A 12,828-nucleotide genomic window follows, 5' to 3' on the forward strand; every position below is an offset into this window, starting at 1 on the left:
TCACCTTCAAGAACCATAACATTGTATCAATCGCATCTGCTAGAAAAATGACAGGATGGATAATGAGAACCTTCAAAACTAGGGATGCCAAGCCCATGCTGACACTCTTCAGGTCGCTTGTTCTATCTAGGCTGGAATATTGCTGCACACTAACAGCACCTTTCAAGGCAGGTGAAATTGCTGACCTAGAAAATGTACAGAGAACCTTCATGGCATGCATAACGGAGATAAAACACCTCAGTTACTTGGAGCACTTGAAGTTCCTAAACCTGTACTCCCTAGAACACAGGCAGGAGAGATACATGATTATACATGTATACACCTGGAAAATCCTAGAGGGACTGAACTTGCACACGAAAATCACTCACAACGATAGCACAAGACTCGGCAGACGATGCAACATCCCCCCGATGAAAAGCAGGGGTGTCCCTAGCATGTTAAGAGGCAATACAATAAGTGTCAAGGGCCCGAGACTGTTCAACTGCATCCCAGCATACATAATGGGGATTACCAATAGACCCCTGGCTGTCTTCAAGCAGGCACTGGACAAGCACCTAAAGTCGGCACCTGACCAGCTGGGCTGTGGCTCGTACATTGGATTGCATTCAGCCAGCAGTAACAGCCTGGTTGATCAGGCTCTGATCCACCAGGAGACCTGGTCACAGACCAAGCCGCGGGGGTGTTGACCCCCGGAATTCTCTCCAGGTAAACTCTCCACGTAAACCCTGGTCAACTATTATTAGGTGAAGGTTCATATTGCAATTTACATCTGCAGGTGCTCAATGCTCATTTGTATATTAAACCATTACTGATATTGATTTACACAAGATAGCTTAAAGAATCACATAGTGTATATGCATAGGCACACAGTGGTGGTGGTGATGGTGGTGACATCAGTAGTGGTGATAGATACATTTATACACATGTATGCATCAGTACATATATACAGTGGACCCCCACATAGCGACTTTAATCCGTGCAAGAGGGCTGATTGTTATGCGAAATGATCGGTATGCGAATGAATTTTCCCCATAAGAAATAATGGAAATCAAATTAATCCGTGCAAGACACCCAAAAGTATGAAAAAAATTTTTTTACCACATGAAATATACATTTTCCTACACACAAAGAGAAGGATACATACACAATAGGAGAGTAGTACATGCACAATATATATTGTGCATGTACTACTCTACTAAATGAAGAATAAATGACACTTACCTTTATTGAAGATGCAGCAATGACTGATGAGACACTGTGTCCTGGGAGTGCCTTTTCCTCCTGAGTACTGTAGGTCCTGTTTGGCATTTTCTTCCAGAACAGGCCTTATCACACTGTCTATGCCACTACGATTCTTAAATCTCTCAAACCAACCTTTGCTGGCTTTAAATTCACCAATATGACAACGAAATATGGATCCCAGGTTACAACCTATACAGATGTGACAGAGTGAACAGGCAAAAGGGGGGGGTTGGCCTGTACATTGCAGAGTCACTTGTTTGCACAGAACTGCTTAATGCCTCAAATGATGTGGAAGTTTTAGCAGTAAAGGTCGAGAACCAAAACATAGTCATTGTGGTAGTCTACAAGCCTCCGGATGCAACATCCCAGCAATTCCAGGAACAGCTGTTAAAAATTGACCACTGTCTGGAAAATCTTCCAGCTCCTGCACCCAACATCTTGCTCCTGGGGGACTTCAACTTAAGGCACCTAAAATGGAGGAATATAGCAAATAATATTGTTGCAGTAATAACACCAGGAGGCAGCTCTGATGAAAACTCACACTCACACGAGCTTTTAAATCTCTGCACAAAATTCAATTTAAACCAGCAAATAATAGAGCCTACTAGACTGGAGAATACACTAGACCTCATCTTCACTAACAATGATGATCTGATAAGAAATGTCACCATATCAAAAACAATATACTCAGACCAGAACATAATTGAGGTTCAGACATGTATGCGTGGAGCCCCAGACCGACAAAATGAGACTAGTCACGAGGGAGCATTCACCAAATTCAACTTCAATAACAAAAACATAAAGTGGGACCAAGTAAACCAAGTCCTAACCGATATAAGCTGGGAAGATATACTAAGCAACACAGACCCAAACTTATGCCTAGAACAGATTAACTCGGTGGCACTCGATGTATGCACAAGGCTTATTCCTCTAAGAAAAAGGAGGAGTAGATGTAAAATAGAAAGAGACAGGCGCTCCCTTTACAGGCGACGGAAAAGAATAACAGAGCGGCTAAAAGAGGTCAATATATCTGAAATGCGCAGGGAGACACTGGTCATAGAAATAGCAAGCATCGAACTTAAGCTAAAAGAATCCTTTAGGAGTCAGGAATCGCGGGAAGAACTAAAAGCCATAAATGAAATCGAAAGAAACCCAAAGTATTTCTTCTCCTATGCCAAATCAAAATCGAGAACAACGTCCAGTATTGGGCCCCTACTTAAACAAGATGGGTCCTACACAGATGACAGCAAGGAAATGAGTGAGCTACTCAAGTCCCAATATGACTCAGTTTTTAGCAAGCTGCTAACCAGACTGAGAGTCGAAGATCAAAATGAATTTTTTATGAGAGAGCCACAAAATTTGATTAACACAAGCCTATCCGATGTTGTCCTGACGCCAAATGACTTCGAACAGGCGATAAATGACATGCCCATGCACTCTGCCCCAGGGCCAGACTCATGGAACTCTGTGTTCATCAAGAACTGCAAGAAGCCCCTATCACGAGCCTTTTCCATCCTATGGAGAGGGAGCATGGACACGGGGGTCGTCCCTCAGTTACTAAAAACAACAGACATAGCCCCACTCCACAAAGGGGGCAGTAAAGCAACAGCAAAGAACTACAGACCAATAGCACTAACATCCCATATCATAAAAATCTTTGAAAGGGTCCTAAGAAGCAAGATCACCACCCATCTAGAAACCCATCAGTTACACAACCCAGGGCAACATGGGTTTAGAACAGGTCGCTCCTGTCTGTCTCAACTACTGGATCACTACGACAAGGTCCTAAATGCACTAGAAGACAAAAAGAATGCAGATGTAATATATACAGACTTTGCAAAAGCCTTCGACAAGTGTGACCATGGCGTAATAGCGCACAAAATGCGCGCTAAAGGAATAACAGGAAAAGTCGGTCGATGGATCTATAATTTCCTCACTAACAGAACACAGAGAGTAGTCGTCAACAGAGTAAAGTCCGAGGCAGCTACGGTGAAAAGCTCTGTTCCACAAGGCACAGTACTCGCTCCCATCTTGTTCCTCATCCTCATATCCGACATAGACAAGGATGTCAGCCACAGCACCGTGTCTTCCTTTGCAGATGACACCCGAATATGCATGACAGTGTCTTCCATTGCAGACACTGCAAGGCTCCAGGCGGACATCAACCAAATCTTTCACTGGGCTGCAGAAAACAATATGAAGTTCAACGATGAGAAATTTCAATTAATCAGATATGGTAAACATGAGGAAATTAAATCTTCATCAGAGTACAAAACAAATTCTGGCCACAAAATAGAGCGAAACACCAACGTCAAAGACCTGGGAGTGATTATGTCGGAGGATCTCACCTTCAAGGACCATAACATTGTATGAATCGCATCTGCTAGAAAAATGACAGGATGGATAATGAGAACCTTCAAAACTAGGGAGGCCAAGCCCATGATGACACTCTTCAGGTCACTTGTTCTATCTAGGCTGGAATATTGCTGCACTCTAACAGCACCTTTCAAGGCAGGTGAAATTGCCGACCTAGAAAATGTACAGAGAACTTTCACGGCGCGCATAACGGAGATAAAACACCTCAATTACTGGGAGCGCTTGAGGTTTCTAAACCTGTATTCCCTGGAACGCAGGAGGGAGAGATACATGATTATATACACCTGGAAAATCCTAGAGGGACTAGTACCGAACTTGCACACGAAAATCACTCACTACGAAAGCAAAAGACTTGGCAGACGATGCACCATCCCCCCAATGAAAAGCAGGGGTGTCACTAGCACGTTAAGAGACCATACAATAAGTGTCAGGGGCCCGAGACTGTTCAACTGCCTCCCAGCACACATAAGGGGGATTACCAACAGACCCCTGGCAGTCTTCAAGCTGGCACTGGACAAGCACCTAAAGTCAGTTCCTGATCAGCCGGGCTGTGGCTCGTACGTTGGTTTGCGTGCAGCCAGCAGCAACAGCCTGGTTGATCAGGCGCTGATCCACCAGGAGGCCTGGTCACAGACCGGGCCGCGGGGGCATTGACCCCCGAAACTCTCTCCAGGTAAACTCCAGGTAAACTAGTTCCAGGAATTTTTCCCTGTTCACCTGGGTGTTAGTCGACTGGTTTGGGTTGCATCCTGGGAGACAAGATTAAGGACCCCAATGGAAATAAGTTAGACAGTCTTCGATGACACTGACTTTTTTGGGTTATCCTGGGTGGAAAATCCTCTGGGGTTAATTGTTTCTTGGTATTCTCAATAAGCCACACCAACAACGGTGCTACAGCAGCAGCATCAGCAGCAGCTGACAGTGATACAGCAGCAGCGGACGATGCTACAGCAGCAGCAGACGGTACTACAGCAGCAGCAGACGGTACTACAGCAGCAGCAGACGGTACTACAGCAGCAGCAGCTGACGGTGGTACAACAGCAGCAGCAGCTGACAGTGCTACAGCAGCAGCAGACGATGCTACAGCAGCAGCAGACGGTACTACAGCAGCAGCAGCAGCTGACGGTGGTACAACAGCAGCAGCAGCTGTACCACCAATAGTAGCGATGGTTGATTGGGGTTTATTATACAACCTGGCCAGCTCGGAGACACGCACTCCACTTTCATACTTATCAATGATCTTTTTCTTCATCTCTATAGTAATTCTCACCCTTATTGCTGTAGGGTTGGCACTAGAAGCTTTCTTGGGGCCCATGGTCACTTATTTTCCTGAAAAAATCACCAAAAACACTGTGATAATACGAAATGTTCCGATTGTATGCTTGGATGTTACTGCGGAGGCTGGCTGGTAAACAATGCCACCGGCGGCACATGTGAGGCTGGCTAAGGGTGCACATTGGACGCGTCTCGGACGAAGAGCAGTGAGCGGGTTTTTGGGCGGTATGCGAGGCAAAATTTTTCCGATAAAAGCGAGCGGTATGCGGATTGAACGGTATGCGATGCGTACGGTATGCGGGGGTCCACTGTACTGTACATATGTACATAAATGTTGCATTCAAACATACATAAATATATGCATACATACTTATTACATTAACAACTGAGGTTCCACATGGTAAATGAGCAACTGTACATAAATTTGTACTAACCTATATACATATTAGATTGTTATATTGTATTAAGTGTTGATCTTGTAATAATGTTGCCCTGTAGTGAGTGGCCCACCTCTTGCTGCCTCTCACAGTTTTTATTAATATTTTTTTGACGTTGACTTTTTGAAATGTATTTATCTTTGTTACATGTCCCTTTGATGTAGGTACAGTGGGTACCTATTTATTTAGTACATTTTGCTCAAGAAATATGGATTTTGTATTATACACTTGTGAGGAGGGTAAAACCCCTGTATTTTAAGAGGGTTTTGTGTACATTGTTTTATATGGATTTAGAAAAAAACACCTGATAACAGTTAAGAAATTTTCACTGAAGCATTGATGATGAAGCAATGTATTAAATAGCTTCAAAATATTTGAAGTGTTTTGCACTTGATATGAAACATGTCAGAGAGTTTTGCTTGTAGTGTCTTGTTTCTCCCACAGTTCCTCCACACTGGGTGACAGAACCACAGGATAGTGGAGCAGCTCAGGGTAGTACTGTCACACTCAACTGTCAGGCAGATGGCTACCCCACTCCTACTGTCACATGGAAGAAGGCCATTATGGGTCAGTGTTCAGTGGCATTCATACATACACTTGAATATCACACCTCCAGGATATAACAATATTTTTGATGTAATAGTCATGTATATTTTATACATACTGAAATTTTTTTTCTTTTGTGATGAATTGGGTCAACATTCCTTTGAAGGATTATTATTTGCATATTTACTTAATGGTAGAGTAAAATAAAGCTATTGATTAATTTAGAGAAAAATCATGAGTAATACTAATATTTTTAGCTACTTAATAATGGATAAGTTTCAAGACAATCTGCAGTATTTTGTGAGGATTGATCCAGAGTAAAGTTACACATCTGAATTACTGATGACAATTTCACTTAAATTCATTCATGTTAAACTTTCCTTCTGGTGAAAGTTTACTTAAAGTAAGTAAGGTAACTACTGTATATTTGAAACAGAATATTCCTCATTATTTATTAAGTTATATTGAGACCACCATTAGCAATATATACAATGCACTATATTAACCCTTAAATGGTCCAAATGTATATATACGTTTTTTCAACATCTGAAAGTATGTAAAAAAATGTAGATCTTCTTTTTTGTTTTACATTTGAAAACGTGTAAAAAAAACTTTTATCTACATTTTTTTTTGTTATATTTGAAAATATGTAAAAAAACGTAGATCTACTTTTGTAGCACTACAAATTTGAACGTCGATCTCTTTGGACCGTTTAAGGGTTAAGTAATGAAGTTATAGAATTATTTTTACAATATTGCCATCAAAGTTTAGCTGTATAAAAATTGCATACCAATAATAGTTTGTGCAGTAAATTCAATAAATTCCAGACTGCCTCACTTAATGTGCATCACTGAACCTACCTGACCACTCAGGTTAACGTATATTCACTCTCCTCTTCTCTTCAGAGTTTGCATGAATATGTTACGGAGAATGCATCTTAAACACATTAAAGAATTTTAGTAGAGCAAGGAATGTGTATATTTGTGTGCCGAGTTCTTCACTTAGTAGTAAAAATTATTGTTGACAGGTGAGAGTGTTAGCAGCGGTGGCAGCAGTATGGGCAGCAACACCGGCAGCAACAGTGGCCAGGGTGACTATCAAGAATTAGTGTATGGAGCTCATGTAGAAGTGTTTAATAATGGGTCTGTGGTGTTCAGGAATGTCCAGAAAGCAATGGAGGGCAAATATCTGTGTCAGGCACGTAATGGTATTGGTGCTGGACTCAGTAAAGTGGTCTACCTTACAGTTAATGGTAAGTTAACCACCTTGTGTAATGTATATCTCCTTTATATTTAACTTTCACTCAGATTTAACTATGAGGGGAATTGTCACCCCCGTGTGTCTCTCTCTTACTGCTTGTCACAGTCACTTCTTGATACACACCTGCTCTATATTATTATTTTGTGTGTACTCACCTATATGTGATTGTAGGGGTTGTATATATGTATGTGTCTGTGTGTGTGTGTGTGTCTGTCTGTCTGCCTGTGGTTGTGTGTGTGTGTGCACCTGTGTGTACTCATCTATATGGGGTTTCAGGGGTCAAGTCTCATTTCATATCCCCACCTTTTTTGCTGTCTGCTGCTTGGTTCACACTCTCCTGACTGCAAGAACCTTATTAATAGCACCTCTTTGGATCCTGCCTCTACCACACACTGTCCAGCTCATTATGCTTCCTATGTACTCTAAGACTGAAGAAATAGTTCTTAACATCCCTTTGTCTCATCTGTGTTTGCAGCCTCCAGCTGTGCCCTTGTATTCCTGTTTCTTGTTTCTCAAACAACTTTGACCTTGTCCACCCTATCAGTTCCTTTCATATTTTGTACATTGTTATGACGTCACTCCAAGTCCTTTAATATTTCCAAGTAGGACATATCCCTGAGCTCTTAGACAAATCTCCTTGCTAACCTCTGCACTTTCTTCAGTTTCTTGACATGCTTGACTAGGTGTGGTTTCCATACTCAGATATGGACCTGATGTATACCTTATACAGTGTTGTGAATGACTCCTTGTTAAGGTTTCTAAAAGATGATGTAAGATTTGCCAGATGCACATTTACTGCAGCAGTTATTTAGGTGAAGTGTGCCTCAAGCAGTATGCTTGATACAGTGCTCACCTCGAGGCCCTTCTCCTTGAGTGAGGTTTGTAACCTTTTTTCCTTAACCCCTTGACTGTCGCAACCCCCAATCCTGAGGTGCCTCCTGGTGTCGCAAAATTTAAAAAAAAAAAAATAATTTTTTTCTTATGAAATGATAGAGAATCTTTTCCCGATTGTAAAGACACCAAAAAAACGAAATTTGATGGAAAACTGACGGAATTACGCTTTTGCGAAGTTAGCGACCTCGGCGATATTTAAAAATCGGCGATTTCGCCCACTTTGAGCCCTATTTTCGGCTAATTCCATTATTCCAGTCAACCAAACTCATAGCCATTTCTTCAGAACTCCATTTTTTCTATCGATTGAGTACAAGAAACTGCCCATTTACCAATTTCAACTACCCAATAACATGGTCAGAAATTTGCAATTTGGCCAATTTCACGAAAATTAAAAAATATGACAATTTCAAAATAAGGACCAGAATGAACAATGCAGACATTCCTGGCTCTAAAATAACATTTTCTTTGTTCATCAGTCATGTCTCCAGGCCCCCTCCGATATTACTCTTGCTTTCTATTTTGAATTTTTATTCAAACAAAAAATAGAAGATTTACTGTTACGCAGACTACTGCAATACTGTAATAATTGTAAAAATTACATCAACCCATTCATGACTGCATATTAGAATGGCTATTTGGACATTTATTGGACAATGACATCATTTGTTTACTTTTGAACATCGGCAAAAATCAAACATTTCCCGTAATTTGTGCTCCATTTCCAGGTTCTATTTATAGTAAAATCAATCGAAATCACCTCTATTTCTATAAAATATTTTCCATTCTATCAAATGAGATCAAGAAAACGAGAATACAACCATAAATACTATACAAAAATAGACCACAAAGTCGCCTTTTTAATTAAAAAAAAACGGTTGGATTTTTTTTTCTCATTATGCACTGCTTGCTCCAGGATTTTTTTTATATGGTACACGCTGACCAAACAGACCCATTCTCTCATATGTGGGCCTACCAGCTTTCTCCTGCTTGATTTGAAGCTGCTAGAATTTATGAGTATATATACATAATTGAGGTTCAGACATGTATGCGTGGAGCCCCAGACCGACATAATGAGACTAGTCACGAGGGAGCATTCACTAAATTCAACTTCAATAACAAAAACATAAAGTGGGACCAAGTAAACCAAGTCCTAACCGATATAAGCTGGGAAGATATACTAAGCAACACAGACGCCAACTTATCCCTAGAACAGATTAACTTGGTGGCACTCGATGTATGCACAAGGCTTATTCCTCTAAGAAAAAGGAGTAGATGTAAAATAGAAAGAGACAGGCGCTCCCTTTACAGGCGACGGAAAAGAATAACAGAGCGGCTAAAAGAGGTCAATATATCTGAAATGCGTAGGGAGACACTGGTCAGAGAAATAGCAAGCATCGAACTTAAGCTAAAGGAATCTTATAGGAGTCAGGAATCATGGGAAGAACTAAAAGCCATAAATGAAATCGAAAGAAACCCAAAGTATTTCTTCTCCTATGCCAAATCAAAGTCGAGAACAACGTCCAGTATTGGGCCCCTACTTAAACAAGATGGGTCCTACACAGATGACAGCAAGGAAATGAGTGAGCTACTCAAGTCCCAATATGACTCAGTTTTTAGCAAGCCGCTAACCAGACTGAGAGTCGAAGATCAAAATGAATTTTTTATGAGAGAGCCACAAAATTTGGTTAACACAAGCCTATCCAATGTTATCCTGACACCAAATGACTTCGAACAGGCGATAAATGACATGCCCATGCACTCTGCCCCAGGGCCAGACTCATGGAACTCCGTGTTCATCAAGAACTGCAAGAAGCCCCTATCACGAGCCTTTTCCATCCTATGGAGAGGGAGCATGGACACGGGGGTCGTCCCACAGTTACTAAAAACAACAGACATAGCCCCACTCCACAAAGGGGGCAGTAAAGCAACAGCAAAGAACTACAGACCAATAGCACTAACATCCCATATCATAAAAATCTTTGAAAGGGTCCTAAGAAGCAAGATCACCACCCATCTAGAAACCCATCAGTTACACAACCCAGGGCAACATGGGTTTAGAACAGGTTGCTCCTGTCTGTCTCAACTATTGGATCACTACGACAAGGTCCTAAATGCACTAGAAGACAAAAAGAATGCAGATGTAATATATACAGACTTTGCAAAAGCCTTCGACAAGTGTGACCATGGCGTAATAGCGCACAAAATGCGTGCTAAAGGAATAACAGGAAAAGTCGGTCGATGGATCTATAATTTTCTCACAACAGAACACAGAGAGTAGTCGTTAACAGAGTAAAGTCCGAGGCAGCTACGGTGAAAAGCTCTGTTCCACAAGGCACAGTACTCGCTCCCATCTTGTTCCTCATCCTCATATCCGACATAGACAAGGATGTCAGCCACAGCACCGTGTCTTCCTTTGCAGATGACACCCGAATATGCATGACAGTGTCTTCCATTGCAGACACTGCAAGGCTCCAGGCGGACATCAACCAAATCTTTCAGTGGGCTGCAGAAAACAATATGAAGTTCAACGATGAGAAATTTCAATTACTCAGTTATGGTAAACACGAGGAAATTAAATCTTCATCAGAGTACAAAACAAATTCTGGCCACAAAATAGAGCGAAACACCAACGTCAAAGACCTGGGAGTGATCATGTCAGAGGATCTCACCTTCAAGGACCATAACATTGTATCAATCGCATCTGCTAGAAAAATGACAGGATGGATAATAAGAACCTTCAAAACTAGGGAGGCCAAGCATATGATGACACTCTTCAGGTCACTTGTTCTATCTAGGCTGGAATATTGCTGCACACTAACAGCACCTTTCAAGGCAGGTGAAATTGCTGACCTAGAAAATGTACAGAGAACCTTCACGGCACGCATAAAGGAGATAAAACACCTCAATTACTGGGAGCGCTTGAGGTTCCTAAACCTTTATTTCCTGGAATGCAGGCGGGAGAGATACATGATTATATACACCTGGAAAATCCTAGAGGGACTAGTACCGAACTTGCACACGAAAATCACTCACTACGAAAGCAAAAGACTTGGCAGACGATGCAACATCCCCCCAATGAAAAGCAGGGGTGTCACTAGCACGTTAAGAGACCATACAATAAGTGTCAGGGGCCCGAGACTGTTCAACTGCCTCCCAGCATACATAAGGGGGATTACCAACAGACCCCTGGCAGTCTTCAAGCTGGCGCTGGACAAGCACCTAAAGTCGGTTCCTGACCAGCCGGGCTGTGGCTCGTACGTTGGTTTGCATGCAGCCAGCAGCAACTGCCTGGCTGATCAGGTTCTGATCCACCAGGAGGCCTGGTCACAGACCGGGCCATGGGGGCGTTGACCCCCGGAACTCTCTCCAGGTAAACTCCAGGTAATACGTCAAACACGGTACCTCGTAAGACGTATATATACAGCCACGACAGTCAAAGGCTTAAAACCTGAAATCTGTGGTCTTCTTTGCCCTTTCCCAATCTTCATAGCTTTGGCCTTGCTTAGGTTCAGTACTAGCAGCCACATGTCAGAAATGATCTATGGCTTGTCCAGGTTCATTTAAAATCTCTCCTGGTCCTCACCTGTTTGTATTTTCCTCATTAGTCACACATCATCTGTGAACAGGGACACCTTCCATCATTTTGTTTATGAATGCACGAAATAGAACCTATCTTAGTATTGATCTTTGTGGAACCCCACTTGTCACATGCACCCATTCTTGAGCACTCACTTGTTTCCTTTCTGTTAAGTATTCCTTGATCCATTGTATTGCCTTTCGTCTTGTTCCTGGCTGCTCCTCTAGTCCCTGTCTCTGTTGTGGTGCTGTGTCAAGTGTCTTTTTACGGTCTTAAATATGCAATATACCCATCCCTTTCTCTGCTGCCTCACATCTGTTACCCTGTCATAGAATGGTAGTAGGTTTGTGAAACAGAATTTACCATCCCTAAAGCCATGCTGGTTGTTGTTTATGGATCTACTCCTTTCTAGGAACTCCGCCACTCTTCTGATTATCTTCTCCGTAATCTTGCATACTGTGTATGTCAGTGACAGTGGCCTGTATTTTAATTCAACCTGTCTGTCTCCATAAATATTTGAACTACACTTGCTGTCTTCCACATCTCTGGCAGCTGCCTTGCGTTCATTAATTTGTTAGTTAAAGATTGTTGCTAGTGGCTCACACAATATTTCTGCTCCTTCTCTCAGGACCCACTGTCTTTGATGTATCTAGCTCACTCAGAAGTTTCTTCACTTCTCCTGCCATATGTATTGTGTCAAGCATATGCTGGTGCACTCTACCTCTTGGTCTCTGGTATTATCCCTATTTCCACTTTGAATACCTCGTTAAATTCCTAGCCGAGTTCCTCACAGACTTCCTGGTCATTCTTCGACCAGGGTTTCTTCTTTTTATTTTTAATAAGCTGTATGGGAGAAGGGGTTACTAGCCCCCATTGCTACTGGCATTTTTGCTGACTTTTTCAACACACCTGGCTTATGGAGGAAAATTTCTTAAACATACCACTTCCTTGTAGATATGAAAGGAAGATAATAAGAAATAATAATGAGGGTATGTAAAGGTAGAAAGTTGAAAGTGATTATAGATAAGAGTAAGGTGATGAGGGTATCAAATGATTTAGATAAAAAAAAATTGGATATCACATTGGAGAGAGGGAGTATGGAAGAAGTGAATGTTTTCAGATATTTGGGAGTTGACTTGTCAGCAGATGGGTTTATGAAATATGAGGTTAACAATAGGATTGATGAAGAAAAAATGGTGAGTGGTGCCTTGAGGTATCTGT

The 12,828-nt window shown here is 41.8% G+C and overlaps 1 protein-coding gene across 1 annotated transcript in view; it reads left to right on the top strand.

Annotated features, from left to right (window-relative positions):
• The window catches only part of LOC128687076 (cell adhesion molecule Dscam1), a 422,243-nt gene that overhangs the window by 51,063 nt on the left and 358,352 nt on the right, over positions 1-12,828 (top strand). Inside the window, exons 3-4 of the mRNA XM_070082112.1 lie at positions 5,775-5,897; positions 6,904-7,128. Coding sequence (XP_069938213.1) covers positions 5,775-5,897; positions 6,904-7,128 — 348 coding nt within the window. The remainder of the gene's footprint in view (positions 1-5,774; positions 5,898-6,903; positions 7,129-12,828) is intronic.

Source organism: Cherax quadricarinatus, chromosome 7 (assembly GCF_038502225.1).
Source record: "Cherax quadricarinatus isolate ZL_2023a chromosome 7, ASM3850222v1, whole genome shotgun sequence".
In the NCBI taxonomy this organism is placed as follows: domain Eukaryota; kingdom Metazoa; phylum Arthropoda; class Malacostraca; order Decapoda; family Parastacidae; genus Cherax; species Cherax quadricarinatus.